The sequence below is a fragment of the Heterodontus francisci genome, chromosome 2, assembly GCF_036365525.1.
Source record: "Heterodontus francisci isolate sHetFra1 chromosome 2, sHetFra1.hap1, whole genome shotgun sequence".
Taxonomy (NCBI): domain Eukaryota; kingdom Metazoa; phylum Chordata; class Chondrichthyes; order Heterodontiformes; family Heterodontidae; genus Heterodontus; species Heterodontus francisci.
The window spans coordinates 203203007-203219418 of NC_090372.1; the positions used below are offsets into that span (position 1 = coordinate 203203007).

Genomic DNA, 16412 nt, shown 5'->3' on the forward strand with positions numbered 1-16412 from the left:
ATTATTTTACTGCTATATATAAATGCCTAACATTAATTACCATCTTGGTGTGAGTCCCTAATGCTTTTTTATCTACTCTAGTGCTCCTAAGAGGTGCTCTCCCATTGTCTACAACTGGAAGGCTCATGCGGCTTAGTCAAATCTTGAGATGGTCGTATATTTCTAGGAGCTTGGCTCTGAGAGATCCTGGCTTCATGTTGCATCAACTCAGCATTTGGAAGGGCAGTTTGGCCTAGCTGCCTAGCTGGCATCAAGTGGGCAATGGTTGGGAGGGTCCTACTGTGCTGTCGTCCCAGGAAATGGCAACATACTCTATTCCCATTGCTTCCCTACTATGCAGCATTCCCACCAATCTTCAGGAGGAGACTGTAGGGAAATGTGAAATAGGATGGTTTGCTGGCCTGAAACTTTCACTTTCATACATATAAAAAGGAAAGTGGTCCATTGTTCCTCTGGTCCCAATTCTTCACGCTGATCTCTGCTTGGTTTTGCACCGGTTTCACAGGAAATTTCAGTATAAGTTGCGAATGGCAAGATCGGCCTGAATTTTGGTATAAATTATAGCTTGCACAATTTGAGGAAATTTCAGATCATGAATCGATAATTCAGTCAATTACAGTAATCGGTTAACGTACAGCATATTGCACAGTAAATCAAAAGATGCAAGAAGAGACTGATATGTACAATAAATATATTGATAACATTCTCAAAAATGACTGTATAAAGGTCGAACTGCATATTCTCTCAGATAGTTTGGCATCTTATCACTGAACCTTACCCTTCCACGTTGGAGAACCTTTGGTCGTTTCACAGATTTGTTAGCTGGGTGCTGCACTCTGGCTCTTTCATTTGGTCCAATAACTTGCATCTCTGGGTAGACATTGTCCAGATACCATTTGAATGATTTACAATCGAGCCTTTTTCTCAGCTGAACTCGTTCGCTGATGTCACCATAATTCTTGACTTTCAGCTCAGGCCTCAGGGCAAAGTATTGTTCCTGGAATTTAAAATATTTTTTGCAATTAACATTGAAGATAATTAGATTTTTTTTAAGCCTCAAGAAATTGAAAAACCCTGACATTCTTGTAAGAAGAGAACCAACCATCTCTGTAAAAAAACAAAGCCAATTTATTACAGGGCTAACTTTTATAGTAATCGTTCTGTGAGAAAAAGTTGTAAGATTTAGATTCCAATGTAGGAATTAAGATTGTAATGAGTGTTTATAACCAAACATGAGTGTAAAAAAAAAATTCTTCTTATCCTATCCGCGCTGTAACTTGATGACAGCGGTAGTAGCAACCCATTGATGTTGTTTATAACAGCTATGTAAAACTCATCAAAACAACTAACCGACTGCAAGGTGCTACTTGGTGCCAAATTCAGAGATTCTGGTCAAAGGTGACGTCCATTTTCATTCATATATTATGCCCATTCTCAATCATCAATTAAGTTGATAATGGAATTGGTAGCAAAGTGTGGCCTTGCACCTCTAGGATTTGGCATCAAACCTAGCCTAGAATGTATTGTAATAAATCAGATTTGTAGCTTTAGCCTCAGCTATATAGTCCATTGGAATTATGTTTTTTCCGTCCATTGAAGCGATCCAAAGTGTACAGTAGGCATCCCATAAACGTTTCAGCTGATTAACTTGTCAAAAAGGTCATCGTTAATACAATGGACAACCATCATATTCACCCTGTATACAAGGTTCTACTGCAGAAAACTCTCACATTCACACTGCATACATGGTTCATTAGTTTCAGTCATAGGAGGTGCAAGCCAGTCTGTGCCTTATTGCTGTCAATACAAATAAAGAGAGATGGGAGACTAACCAAATTTAGGATTAACCTAAGAGGACGTGGCCATGCAGAGGGAGAAGAGAAAACAACAAAAACAATCTAATTCTAAGCTTCCTTGAAAACAAACTGCACTGCAGGAAGCTAAATATTCACCAATTGTGATATCGCAAACTCTTTTCCTACATCTCGAGAAAAAAACAAAGCATGACATCTTGCCAATTAAAAAATACATTATCCCTGTGAATTCCTCCCATTTGTAGACTGGGCTGTAATTTTAGTATGCGACAAATATACCTTATACTCATCCATCCAAACGTGTGTCAGACGAAGAGAATTGTGTGCCATAGTATCCTGTCCTCCAGGTGAACCATATGGCCGGCGTTTCCGGAAAATATGTCCAACCCGGGAGCATGGAATAATTTCCAGCCGGCCACCACACATCCAAATCTGAAACAAAAATGCACAATCGGAGAATGTTATCTTACCTTATTTTTCCTGCCATGAATACAGTTAACAGTCAAATTTAAGATTGCTGAAACCAGAAACATTTTTAATTTTACACTATCAACGAGCGGTAATGTCACTTTTTAAAGAGGGGGATTGTCCCTACTCATTCACCCTCTGGACTCCATAGAAAACTATAATGAAGCTGCCTAAATTTATTTAATTCAGTACTCGAATAAAGAGACAAGCTGCAGTGTCCCAATTCAGCTGGCTAATAATGAATTGCAATTTCTCACGTCTTGAGCTCTTGATCTCAGGAAACCCATTGAGAGCAGAGGCCAGGTAGAGGTCAAGTGTTTTCCTACAGACACAAGTAGAAAATTCTGACTGCAGCAATGTCACTCTCAAAATGTTCTTGGCAACCAGTTATAGAGTGACACTGAGAGAGACCTGAATACAGCCTGCCTGTCTGTTTCTATTCTGGGTGTATGTCATAAATTCCACATTGTGGCAGTCTGTCCTTAAATGTATTTTCCAGTTTAGTTTTGTATTATGCTCTCCCCCCCCCACCCCACACCACCCCATTAAATCTTCCACCAAACTTCACCGTTAAAATGTCCTTCCAGATAGGAGACCTGTCACCTCTTATGATTCAGTTCATTCCATAAGTCACATAATATAATCCATGCAATAAAAGATGGAAATGGCATAGTCTTTTAAAGAAAGAAAAAGACTTGCATTTATATAGGGTCTTTCATGGCCTCAGGATATTCTGAAGTGCTTTACAGCCAATGAAGTATTTTTGAAGTGTAGTCACTGATGTAATGCAGGAAACACGGCAGCCAATTTGCACACAGCAAGCTTCTGCAAACAGCAATGTGATAATGACCAGATAATCTGGCTTTTAGTTATGTTGATTGAGGGATAAATATTAGCCAGGTCACCGCGAAGAATTCCCCTGCTCTTCTTCAAATTAATGCCATGGGATCTTTTATGTCCACCTGAGAGGGCAGACAGGGCCTCGGTTTAAAGTTTCATCCGAACATATCAGTGACATTTACCTGGGCAGAGGTACGAGAGGGCTGCCAGTGTCCAACACTACCAATGAAGAAATCAGCAGACAAGGGGAGGAAGTCAGAAAAGAAAAATAACTGAGGCAACGGACCTTGATTTGACTTAATTTTTAAGTGTTTTGACTGGCTACTTGGACCTGTAAAATTTCACATATATATTGTTCTGAAAGAATTATTTATCACTGAAAATTTGACTTTGTAAAAATGATGCTCTTAATATATTTTAATATACAATCACTGCTGTTTGAATGATGCAAGTGTGCTCTTGAAAATCTCTTGTTAGCAGAAACCTAGGTCTAGTTTATCTTTACTGTCAGCTGAGTAATAAAATGAGAGTGAAGTGCAATCTGGGCAGAGCTTATGAATCCTGCAATGAGACATATAACATAATCAAAAAAGAGTACTAAGAAAGAATTGGATATTACATAATGCTACTTCTGCTCGACATTTTTAGTATCTCAATTACGCTGGTACTACATATTTAATTAAAAAGAGGAAGAAAATTGAAATGTTTTGCACTTACTATGGTGGATTTGATATATAAAAATGATTTTTCCTCAAATTATTTTGGTATTCAGAGTGGCAGTCATGTTATTAAGCTGTCTTAGTCCTTCCAGTAAATGCCTTGTCACTGCACTTTATTCACTATGTTTCAAATATGTGAATTGTGCTTGTTTCGCATTCAATTTAAAAGTTCAGATGAGAACATCCAACTGAGAGATCAAAGGGGGTGTTTGATCAAAAGTGGCTGATTTTCACAGTAGATTGAAGAATTTATCAGAAATTGTTTTGCACTTTCACATGTAAGTTTGTACAGTTCTGTTGAGAAAACAATCACCAATGTTCCCCCTAATTTGTCTTTGTTGTGCATGGCCTGTTTGTTGCATTGCACAGTCCCTTGAAGACTGCTGCACGGCCAAGCACACCAGTTTAGGGGGAACATTGCCAATCACACATGTACATTCTAAACGTATATATTTTCTTTGTATTGTTGAATTGTAAACTTATTACACAACAACAATTAACTGCATTTATATAGCACCGTTAATGTAATCGAACGACCCAAGGCGCTTCACAGAAGGGATTCAGAAAAAATCTGACATCTAGCCACACAAGGAGCTATTAGGACAGGTGAACAAAGAGGTAGATTTTAAGGAACGTTTTAAAGGAGGAGACAGATGTAGAGAGGTAGAAAGGGATTAACTGTCCGTATATTCAGGAAACCCACCAACTGGTATATCTGACTCTTTCCTAGGCAATTTGTATAAAAGTCTTAGAGGGCTTGACAGGATCAATGCTGAGTGGCCGCTTCCCCTGATCAGAGAATCTAGAATTAAGGGTCATAGTCTCAAGAAAAGGGGTCAGCCATTTAGGACTGAGATAAGGAGAGATGTCTTTACTCAGAGTTCTGTATTTTTGGAAATCTCTACCCCAGAGGGCAGTGGACGCTCAGTCCTTGAGTACATTCAAGACTGAGACTGATAGACTTTTGGGCACTAAGGGAATCAAGGGATGTGGGAATAGGGCAGGAAAGTGCAGTTGATGCAGAAGATCAACCATGATCTTATTGAATGGTGAGGCAGACTCAAGGGGTCATATGGCCTACTCGTGCTCCTCTTTCTTATGTTTTTACAACACAACTTATTGTTTACTTCTGTTTGAGAAGGGCAGAAATTGTGAATTTGCAGGGTGCACGTTACTGAACAGGTTGAAATCACAACACTGATGTTTATGTTCAGCTTGTAAAGTTCCCAATGGAGATAAAAATAGTAAAGGTGATTACATTGCTTCAGCAAAGGTTATTGAAACAAGTATTTGCTGAATTCTTTTCTTCATTGTATTCTACCCTCCACAAACTCCAGCGAATCCAGAATGTTACAGCATGCAAACCATCTCTCCAAGTCTCAATGTATTATCTGAAAGATCCTTATTTTCACTTCTAAATCCTCAAACTAGATCAACAATCTCCTCCAGCCGTGCCCTGCATGTAGCCTCTGTTCCTCCACTGGGTTGCCCCTTATTCCAATGCTTCCCCATTGATGTCTGTTCTCTCAACCACTCTTTGTGAAGAACTCAGCCCGTCTATAATTCTCACCAAACATTTCTCCACTTTGCCACTTTTTGCGCTGCTTTTAATAGTCTCCCAAAAATCTTTTCCTCGACCCTGCTTTGGTCCCACCTATAAACATGTTTCCCTTTCTCTTCTGTTCATTTTTTAAAACTTTATTTCTGCCCTTTAAATGATTGAGATCTTTGAATGTAAGTTGGTGTCTTCTCCACAAGGGGACCATAAGACACTTATCAAGATAAATTACTCAAAACTTTTAATGAATCCCTGCATGATCATTTTAAACATTTACTAGCTACAATGAAAACAATTGTGGTTATTGTTGTCAGAACAGAGCACTGGCCCCCCCAGTCTACCAACGGGAGGCCACCTCCAGACAACTACACTGTTCCCCGATGGCTGCGGGGACCTGGAGACTGACTGGAAATTCTAGTCAGCCTCCAACAATAGGCTTTATTAGGCCTTTAACGAGGTCAGTTGACTACCCGCCCCAGCCCCCCCATTCCCCCCCCCCCCCCACTGTGCCCCCATCCTGCCTCTGGGAAAATGCTGGAGGGGTCGATATGCCAGCCGGCGATGCTAAGTTACGTCCTGGCCTGCCACCATGCCCAACAGGGCCTAAACATTCAGCCCCATGTCAATTTTTAAAAATTAGTTAGATAGGTTGTTGAAAGAAAGAGAAATAAAAGGGATATGGGAACAGTGTGGGCACATAGGATTGTCACTACTGTGCCTGTGGACGATAATTACTAACATGGACTGACATGAAAGTACAATACTACAGATGTTGGAAATCTGAAATAAAAACAGAAAATGCTGGAAATAGCAGGTCTGGCAGCATCTGTGAAGAAAGAAACGGAGTTAACGTTTCAGGTCCGTGACCTTGCCCTGCAAACATGGACTGACAGCTTGTATTGTATTATAATTTCTATGTAATTATGTGTAGGCTTTTTTAAAAATTAAGATCTGATCATTTGAAAAGGGTAAATTCATACAACTCAAATAACGTTACCCTAAATGAAATTTCCAGGTTTTCTCCTCCCCAAATATCCATACCACTGTCGTACTGTCCAAGCTCGTTAAAGTAATTCCTGTTCATTGCAAACAGTCCCCCTGCCATTGTGGGTGACCTGAATGAGAAGACAGAATTTTTAAAAAAACACTTGTTAATGTAACTATATACCACTGCTGCAGATCTCAGCAAAATTATTTTGGAGTTTCTTATGCTATATCTCCCCCGATGGCAAAATTGATGATGTGCTTTAATTATGTTAAAACATGATTCCCTCCTCCCATGCTGAAGGAGATGAGGGAAAAAGGTGAATGCTGAGAATGTAATCCAAGATTTTAAGATAATGAAAAGAACCAATAAAGTAAATATGAAAAAATTTGGATTTTCTATTTAGTGTTAAGCTTGTGGGCGTCTTTTTAAATTCAGTTATGATATATTAGCAATCAAGAAGCACAGTTCAAATCCCTGCTGCAGCAAACTTATTTTAATCCTATATTTTTTCATTTACATTCTAGAGAGAGAGAAATAATTCAAACTTAAACAATTGCATGCTTAGTTCAGTTTCTATATGCTCAACAGTTCCTTCTGAAATCCAATTGGCGGGATATTCAAAATCCAGCAGGGACTGATAACAGTGTTTTAAGATTTTAAAAAACTGTTCTGTTCAAATCATGGCCAGCTGGAAAATTCCAGGAGAGAAGCTAACAGAAACAAGCAGTCAGTATCTGTCAGTTAGATATTCCTAAAAGAGAGGAAACACACTTTTGTGTATTTTAAAGTTGTTTACACGGGTTGATTTAGATTTTATGACTTTTTTATTATTTTGCTTAATCCAGTAATTAGGTGGAATGATCTTTACTGTAAATGTATAGCTATATTATGTGACTGTTTTTTATGCTCTGGTTTATCTTGCTTTCAAAGAACAGAGCGACATCTTATGAAGACGTAAATCCAGTAGCTAAAAAACAATCACTGGGTAGGGTTTCCCAGGGCATATTATGGAAAGCTACCCTTGATCTGCAGACAAAAAGAAAGACTGTGGAAAGTATGGCGAGTTGAGACTTAATCATGAGAGGGATCTAAAATACAAGAATAAAATAATCCAGGGCAAGAAGGTTAGAAAATGCCTAACAGTCAATCATAGTAATAGCACCATAGGATTCTGCCCATCGTTGCTGTGTAAGATTCACACTGGGGATATCTACTCTAATCCCATTTCCTGTTTTTTCTTACAAATTGCCAACCATCCAGGATTCACATGCACAGCAAATATTTCCAAGCAAGCGTCCGCACAGCTATGTTCAAAGATGAAAATTAGCATGATCTACAACTCCTCCCCTCAGTGCTGCTCTTAGCTTCTATTCCCTTTGATTGCTGTTTATAAACAATTAAAAGTCTCTGTGCACTGTAGGCAGGAATTCTTACTGAGATCAGCAATTTCCATCGACAGCATGCAGAAGTATGCAACTGCTTAGAGCTGCAGCAACAGGAGGTAAGGAACCAGGAGCTGCTGAGAATGGCGAAGAGAATGGAAAAGAAAATGTGTGCATTGATGGGGGCAGGGAGGAGAGCACCAGGTTGAACGGATGGGGAAGAGGGGAAAGGAGAGTCCCAACATGTCTGGGAGCGGGAGAAGAGTGTCAGCATGATCCAGGGAGCAGGAGAAAGAGTACGAGCACTTATATATATGTGGCTATATAAGGGGAATTAGATGAATAATTTACTGATGAACGTTAATTATAGGGTATGGTGAACAGAGGGAAAGGGTTATAAGAGATTGCAGGAGGATATAGACAAATTAAAAGAGTTGACAACTAAATGGCAGATGCAGGTCAATGCAAAGAAATGTAAAGTAAAACAATTTGAGAAAAAAAATGTAAAAATAATACTCTAACTTGCAAGACTTTTAACATAATAAAGGAACACATAAATTTAGGGGTGTGAATGCATAGATTTTAGAGGTGAGAGGACCAACTTCTTAAGATAACTGGGAAAAGAAAGAGCTTGGATTAGAAATAATTTTATGCAGCAAGTTACTATGATCTGGAATGCATTCCCTGAAAGGATGGTAGAAGCAGATTTAATAGTAACTTTCAAAAGGGAAATGGATATAGACTTGAAACAGAAAGCTGTGCAGAACTATGGAAAAAGAGGAGGGAGTGGGACTAATTGGACAGCTCTTTCAAAGAGCCGGCACAGGCATGATGGGTAGATTGGCCTCTTTATGTGCTGTAAGAGTCTATGAGAACCACAAAAAGGCAAATAGAATTCTTGGTTTTATACGTAAAGAGTATAAATGCATGGAAACAATGTTGAATTTGTACCAGGCAATTGGCAGTACTGAATGATGTCTGGCAACTCATTATAGGAAGAATAAAAGGGTTCAGCAAAGACAAACTGGGATAATACCAAGAAGAAGAGGCTATTGTTATGAAGAAAGGCTTGATAGAATAGATAAGTTTAACTAGGACAGAGAAGGTTAAAGGAGGATCAAAGGAGAAGATAATGACAATTTTGAGATTGTAAGTAGTGCAGTAAAAAATGTTTCAACTGGTTGGTGAATTGTTAATGATGTCTTAAGAATTTTGTTTTCCTTTAAAAACTAAGAGGTCTGTGTGCCTCTAAGACTGATAAATAAGAATTTTTGTGAACAATGACTGCAGAGGCTTAGTATTTGAAGTGCAGGCTACAGGGCAATTTGTATCCAAGCAACAGGAAGATTTTACGACAGTCTTACGACTTCTCTGGAAAGACTGTAGTTTCAGTTCTGCTAAGGGAAACAGAACAGCTAGCAATGGCTGGAGCTGTGATTTGCTGATAGACCCGAGAAAAAGACCTATTCTCTCTGAAAATAAGCTCTGCATTTCAAGGGAAAAAGTGCTACATTTAAGGTGAGGTTTTGACCTACCTGAAGAGAGAGGAAGAGACCCAGAGAAAAGAGGAATTGCTACACTCTGTGGAGAAACACTGTTTTGGAGAAAGGAAGCCTGTGTTTCAGGTGTGGCAGGTTGCTGTTGCCTCCAGTCAAGAATCTCTGCCTGAAGAGTGAGTTCTGTAGTTACTGTGCTCTGTGGAGAAGGCTCCTTTGCTGAGAATAAGTCCTGTTGACTTTTGTGCTTTTGGAAGTTCCTGAACTCTCAAGAAAGTTTCTACTGTTAGACTGCTACTTTAAAATTTAAATAGACCTGTCGCTACAACCTGTTGCATGAAAGATCCATGTGATACCTGCTGCAGTCGAACTACCTTGAATGCCTACCCACCACAGACTGTTCATTAATTTCACCTGGAGACTTCGAGTGGCATCTGACTATTCGACTCTGGGACACCTCACCGATCCAGAAAATACTACCAGAAGTTACAACACAGTTATTTATTATTCCTATGAAAATATTATAAAGTCAATATTTCTGTTTTCCCCAGTTAACTGTTGATAATTGAATATATGTGTGTCCATGAGGGTTAGGAAGATTAAGGAGATATAAAATCTTTTCATACATATAGATTCGTCTCATTATCATTTAAAACCTGGTTTATTAATAAATAGCTGATTTTGTTGTTGTTTAAAGAAACCTGGTTTTGCGTGCTTTATTATGGGGATAAATAAACTGATAAATTAGGCTATTTTTCCCGTAGATGGGAATCTTTACTAATATGCTGTGACCAGTGGAGTAGTGGGACTGAATTAACAGTGCATTACTCCCACCTTGGTCATAACAACAAGAACACACACACTGAAGTTTATCACCAAAAGAATGAAGGAGTAGTTTGAAGTTCTTTTTCCCACAAAGTGTGATTAGAACATTGAACGCTTTATCTTAAGTGGCTTTGGGCCAGATACAAAAACATCAAAAAGGAACAGGGAAAAATATTTGAAAAGGAAGAATAGGATCTTAAAATCACACCACCACAGATCTCACCTGATGAAAGCAGTTGCAGTTTGAGTGAAGCAAAATTATATATCTCACATAGTGAAGTTTTAAGAAAGTACAAATATATATTAATATATATATATATAAAATAACAGGGTTACTACTTGATTGCTGCAGTCGGTCCCTCTGGTCCATTCAGCATTGAGGCAGGCACTGGATCCCACTTGAAATGCAGACCCCAGTTAAACCCTCCCCTCACAATTGGGGAAGAACTGTAGATTAGTGTGTCAGCATTGATGATGTCAATCACTGGACACACCACAGTCTTGCGATCCTGCTGAATTGGAGCCAGAAGCGGTTGTAACCACATCTCATTCACCTCACAGTGACTATCAAGAAACACTAGTACATCTCCTGTGGAAAACAAATGCTAAAAGTTAGGTTAGATAACTGATCTCTAAGCGTAACCAAGATCCTCTGATATTAATACCAAAGGTACACTTCACTTTCTAATTAACAGAACCTTTTAAAGTTATTTGGAACATCATAAAAAAATTACCAATTAGCTCACAAGTTTTTAACATCCGGAAGATTCGATGAAGTTAGTTCACAGAGGTAAATTGAGGCCATGCAGAATCTTGCGGCATTTAGCCAGGCAGCACAGAGAAAACAAACACTGAGGGTAATTTTCAACATTGCCAACTGGGCAATAATCTGGCAGAGAGGATTGCCCATCCAGTGTAAAATTCAGTTAACCTTTATCCCAACAATGGGAAACAAATTGGATGGGTTATACAATAGGGTGCTCCCCTCCGCCAGGCTCCCACCACCTTCGCAAGGGCAATTAGGGATGGGCAATAAATGCTGGCCTAGCCAATGATGCCCACATCCCATGAGCAAATAAAAGAAAAAGGCTACTGCTCAGGCAGCAGAGCTGAAAACGATCCCAGTTACATGTCTGAGTTACATCTATACTTGCAAAGCTGAAGTTTGCATAGATGCAGATTTGACTATTCTTATTAAATAATGAGTTTGTAAAAGCAGAATACAATTGCACACCAGGAACCTGTTTTATTAGAGTTCGGTATCTGCTAGAGGATCTCCTATGTAGTTGCTCACGGTAAGTTGGAAGAAACAGTCGCTCACCTGTCTGTTACCTATGTGTTGTTTCTGACTTGGTTTGACTTGAGAGAATCTAACCAGGTCCCCTTCACATTCAATGGCGTTACCATTGCTGAATCTCCCACTATCAACATCCCAGGGGCTACCATTGACCAGAAACTGAACTGGAGTAGACATATAAATACTGTGGCTACAAGAGAGGTCAGAGGCTAGGAATCCTGCGGCAAGTAACTCATCTCCTGATTCCCCAAAGCCTGTCCACCATCTACAAGGCACAAGTCGGGAGTGTGATGGAATACTCTCCACTTGCCTGGATGGGTGCAACTCCAACAACACTCAAGAAGCTCGACACCATCCAGGACAAAGCAGCCCGCTTGATTGGCACTCCATCCTCAAACATTCACTCCCTCCACCACCGACGCACAGTGGCAGCAGTGTGTACCATCTACATGATGCACTGCAGCAACGCACCAAGGCTCCTTAGACAGCACCTTCCAAACCCGCGACCTCTACCAACTAGAAGGACAAGGGCAAATGCATGGGAACACCACCACCTGCAAGTTTCCCTCCAAGTCACACACCATCCTGACTTGGAACTATATCGCCATTCCTTCACTGTCGCTGGGTCAAAATCCTGGAACTCCCTTCCTAACAGCACTGTGGGTGTACCTACCCCACATTGACTGCAGCGGTTCAGGAAGGCTGCTCACCACCACCTTCTCAAGGGCAATTAGGGATGAACAATAAATGCTGTCCTAGTCAGTGATGCCCACATCCCATGAATGAATTTTAAAAAACCTCTCCTCAAAGATTTCTCGAATTTCTTTTGCATTTGCTCTGAACATTTCTTTTTTGCGCCTCTCTCTAACTTTTGATCTTCTCTGTGTCACTCCCTGTCATAGTGGGGCTCACACCACTATTTCTACCATCTATGGTCCACCATCCCTGTATCCCTATCCTGTTTGTTACGTCACTGCCTCTCCCTCCCAACACCATTTTCTAGCTATTCCCTCGCCATACCATCTCTCTAGCTGAAACCCCTCTTTCCTCCCTCTGTGACTGATCCCCTGATGTCTCTTTTCTGCCTGATTTCCCCTGTGTCTCTTGCCCAAAACCTTCAATCTGTGTCCCCCTAGTCCTTGTACAATGATTTAATGGGAAGTTTTTCCTTGTCTAACTTATCTAAACCTGTCATAATCTTGTACACCTCTATCAAATCTCCCCTCAATCTCCTTTGCTCCTGGGAGACCAGACCCAGCTTTTCCAACCTAACCTTGTAACTAAAATCCATTATAGAGTCATAGAGAGATACAGCACTGAAACAGGCCCTTCAGCCCATCGAGTCTGTGCCGACCAACAACCACCCATTTATACTAATCCTACATTAATCCCATATTCCCTACCATTCTCCTACCTACACTAGGGGCAATTTACAATGGCCAATTTACCTATCAACCTGCAAGTCTTTGGCTGTGGGAGGAAACCAGAGCACCTGGCGGAAACCCACGTGGCCACAGGGTGAACTTGCAAACTGAACACAGGCAGTACCCAGAACCGAACCGGGTGGGCGGAGCTGTGAGGCTGCGGTGCTAACCACAGCACCACTGTGCCGTCCTGGAACCATTTTGGTAAATCTCCTCTGCACCCTTTCAAAGACCCTCATATCTTTCCTAAAATGTGGTGACCAGAGATGGACGCAATACCTAACCATAGCTTCATAAAGATGCAGCATAACTTCCGTGATTTTGTACTCAATGTCTCTAGTTACGAAGCTCATACACTTTGCTAACCAGTCTCTATATGTCCTGCCACCTTCAAAGATTGATGCACTTGAATCCCCTGGGTCCCTCTGCTCCTGCATACTCTTTAGAACTGTGCCATCAAGTCTATATTACCTCACCCTATCCCTTCTGCCAAAATGCATCACCTCACACTTGTCTTTATTAAATTCCATCAGCTGCAAGTCTACCCATTCTGATGGCCTGTTTTCGTATTATCCTCACTGTGGTACTTTATCAAACGCATTCTTAAAATCCATGCAGACAACACCTACCGCATTCCCTTCATCAACCTTCTCTGTCACTTCATCAAAAAATTCAATCAGATTAGTCAAGCATGCTATGGCTTTTACAAATACGTGCTGGCTATCCTTAATTAACTCAAACCTCTCCAAGTGCCTGTTGACGTTTCTCCCCTGATTATTGTTTCTAAAATCGTACCCACTACTGATTTTAAACTAACTGGCCTGCAGTTGCTAGGAGTATCTTTACACCCTTTCTTGAATAAGGGTGTCACATTTACCACTTTCCAATCCTCTGGCACCTTCCCCATATCTAGGGAAGATTAGAAGATTATAGAAAGCCCTTCCACTATCTCCACTCTCACTTTGTTTAGCAACATGGGATGGAGGCCATCTGGACTAGGTGACTTATCTACCATAAGCACAGCCAGCCTTTCCAGTACCTCCACCCTCTCAATATGTACCCTATCCACTGCCTCTACTCTCTCCACTTCTACCAATATTTTGTCAGATTCCACTTTCTTAGTGCACATCAATACAAAGTATTCATTAAGTATTCTAGACTTGCCCTGTGCCTCTGAGCATATATTACCCTTTTTGTCCCCAATAGGCCCCACTCCACCTCTTACTACCCACTTACTATTTACATACTGGTAAAAGATTTTTGTGTTTCCTTTTATGTTCACTGCCATTCTATTCTTATACTCTCTCTTTGCCAGTCTTATTTTTCTCTTCACCTCCCCTCTCCACTTATTGTATTTGGGCTGATTCTCACTTGGAAATTTCACCTGGCATGCATCATATACCCTCTTTTTGTGTTTCATCAGAATCTCTATCTTCCTCATCATCCAAGGAGCCCTGTTTTTGGTTCCCCTAGCTTTTCAACTTTTTGGAATGTACCTAGCCTGTATATGAAGCATCTCTTCCTTGAAGATAACCCATCATTGGTTCCATTTTAACCTGGCTAGATCCCGTCTCATCACATTGAAATTAGCCCTCTTTCAATCTAGCCATTCTACCTTATATTGTTCCTTGCTTTTCTGCATTAAAATTCTAAACCTTATGACACAATGATCACTCTTACCCAAGTGCTCCCCCAAAGACACTTGGTCCACTTGGCCACCTCATTTCCCAACACCAGATCCAGCAATGCTTCTTTTCTGATGAGTTTTTCCAGCACTTTTTGTTTTTGTTTCAGATTTCCAGCATCTGCAGTATTTTGCTTTTATTATTATACTTCTTTTCTAGTTGGGCCATGGACATACTGGTCTGAACACTTTTCAGAAATTCCTCCCGCCACCCCCCACCCCCCCCATTTCCCTTTACTATAATATTATCCTGACTGATATTTGGGTAATTAAAGTGCCCCAATATCACCACTCTATAGTTCTTGCACATCCTGTGATTTCCTGCAGATTTGCTCCTCCATCTCTCTTCTCTCTCTCGCTATTTAGAGGCCTATAGAATACCTTTAGTAGCTTGATCATACACTTTCTGCTTCTCAGCTCTAACCAAATGGATTCTGTCATAGTCCCCTCATGGACATTCTCTCTTTCCAACATTATAATGGCTTCCTATCAGTACTGCCACCCCACCTCCCTTTAGTTCTTCTCTATCTTTTCAGAACACTTTATATCCTTGTATATTAAGCACCCAGTCCTCACTATTTTTAAGCCACGTTTCCATCATTACCATTACATCATATTCCCACACGGCTATTTGTGCTTGTAGCTCACGAACCTTATTCACCACACTTTGTGCATTAACATACATGCATTGTAATCTTGCCTTTGCACTCCTTGTAGCCCTTCTCAGTTTACTCCAACTAATATGGAACTACTTCCTTCTCTAGTACTGTCCAACACTCTCACATTATGCACCTTATTCCTCTTTTCTACTTCTATATGCTGGTGCCAATCGACTCTGCCAATTTAAAAACCCTCCCCAACTACATGAGTGAACCTCCTCGTGAGGACATTTGTCCCAATCCTGTTGAGGTGCAACCCTTTCCTTTTGAATAGGTGCCATCCGCCCCAGAACTGGTCCCAATGCTCCAAGAATCTGAAGCCCTCCCTCCTGCACTATGCTTCAAGCCACGCATTGATCCTCCCCATCTACCTATTTCTACTCTCGCTAGCAAGTGGCACTATGAGTGTTATATGGATTTAACATACATACACAATATAAATGATACTGCATATTCTACAAAAGCCTGAACAAAATAAAGGCATGAGGAATGTGTCTAAGATTCCAATGTAGCCTTAAAAAAAACATAGAACAGAAGATTCCATAATATATTCATCCATGACCCAAATCCTTTTGCCAAAAAACTTTAAATCACAAATGAAAGAAAGAACTGGCATACAGCGCCAGTCACCTCAGGATGCCCGAAGTGCTTCACAGCCAATGAAGAAGTACTGTAGTCACTGTTGTAATGTAGGGAAACACAGTAGCCAATTTGCACACAGCAAGCTCCCACAAATTGCAATGAGATAAATGACAAGATAATCTGTTTTTTTAAGTGATGTTGGTTGAGGGACAAATATTAGCCAGGGCATTAGAAGAACTCCCTTGCCCTTCTCCTAATAGTGCCATGCTTCCCCAGAGGGCAGATGGGGCCTCAGTGTAACATCTCTTCTGAAAGACAGCATCTCCAACAGAACAAAACTCTTTTCGTACAGCACTCTGTCAGTACTACACTGAAGTGCCAGCCTAGGTTGAATGCTCAAGTCTTTGGACTGTGCCTTGAACACATGACCCTATGGCTCAGAGGTGAGCATGCTACCACTGAGCCAAGGCTGGCACCTATAAAATAAATTATTTATACTGCTACGGTGTATGTAGAAGTCCACAAGGAATGTGTTATGAAGAAATTGAAGGGCATATGTTCTAAGGATAACTATTTTTTACAAAGAGTTACTGCCATCGGAAAAACAGATGCTAAGACTGCTTTGAATGGTATCAATGCAATCAAGCTTTCACACAGCACTAGCACACTACTGCTG

General features: G+C 40.5%; 1 protein-coding gene across 6 annotated transcripts in view; it reads right to left on the minus strand.

Annotated features, from left to right (window-relative positions):
- galnt11 (UDP-N-acetyl-alpha-D-galactosamine:polypeptide N-acetylgalactosaminyltransferase 11 (GalNAc-T11)) overlaps window positions 1-16412 on the minus strand; it is a 214858-nt gene that overhangs the window by 22166 nt on the left and 176280 nt on the right. For 5 of the 6 annotated variants that reach the window (XM_068015045.1, XM_068015044.1, XM_068015047.1 and 2 more), the window contains 4 exons: window positions 10430-10679; window positions 6397-6514; window positions 2094-2246; window positions 779-997 (listed from right to left, as the gene is read on the minus strand). In XM_068015045.1, coding sequence (XP_067871146.1) covers window positions 779-997; window positions 2094-2246; window positions 6397-6514; window positions 10430-10679 — 740 coding nt within the window. Of the gene's footprint in view, window positions 1-778; window positions 998-2093; window positions 2247-6396; window positions 6515-10429; window positions 10680-16412 lie in introns of those variants that run through there. The other variant, XM_068015049.1, reaches the window with a different exon arrangement.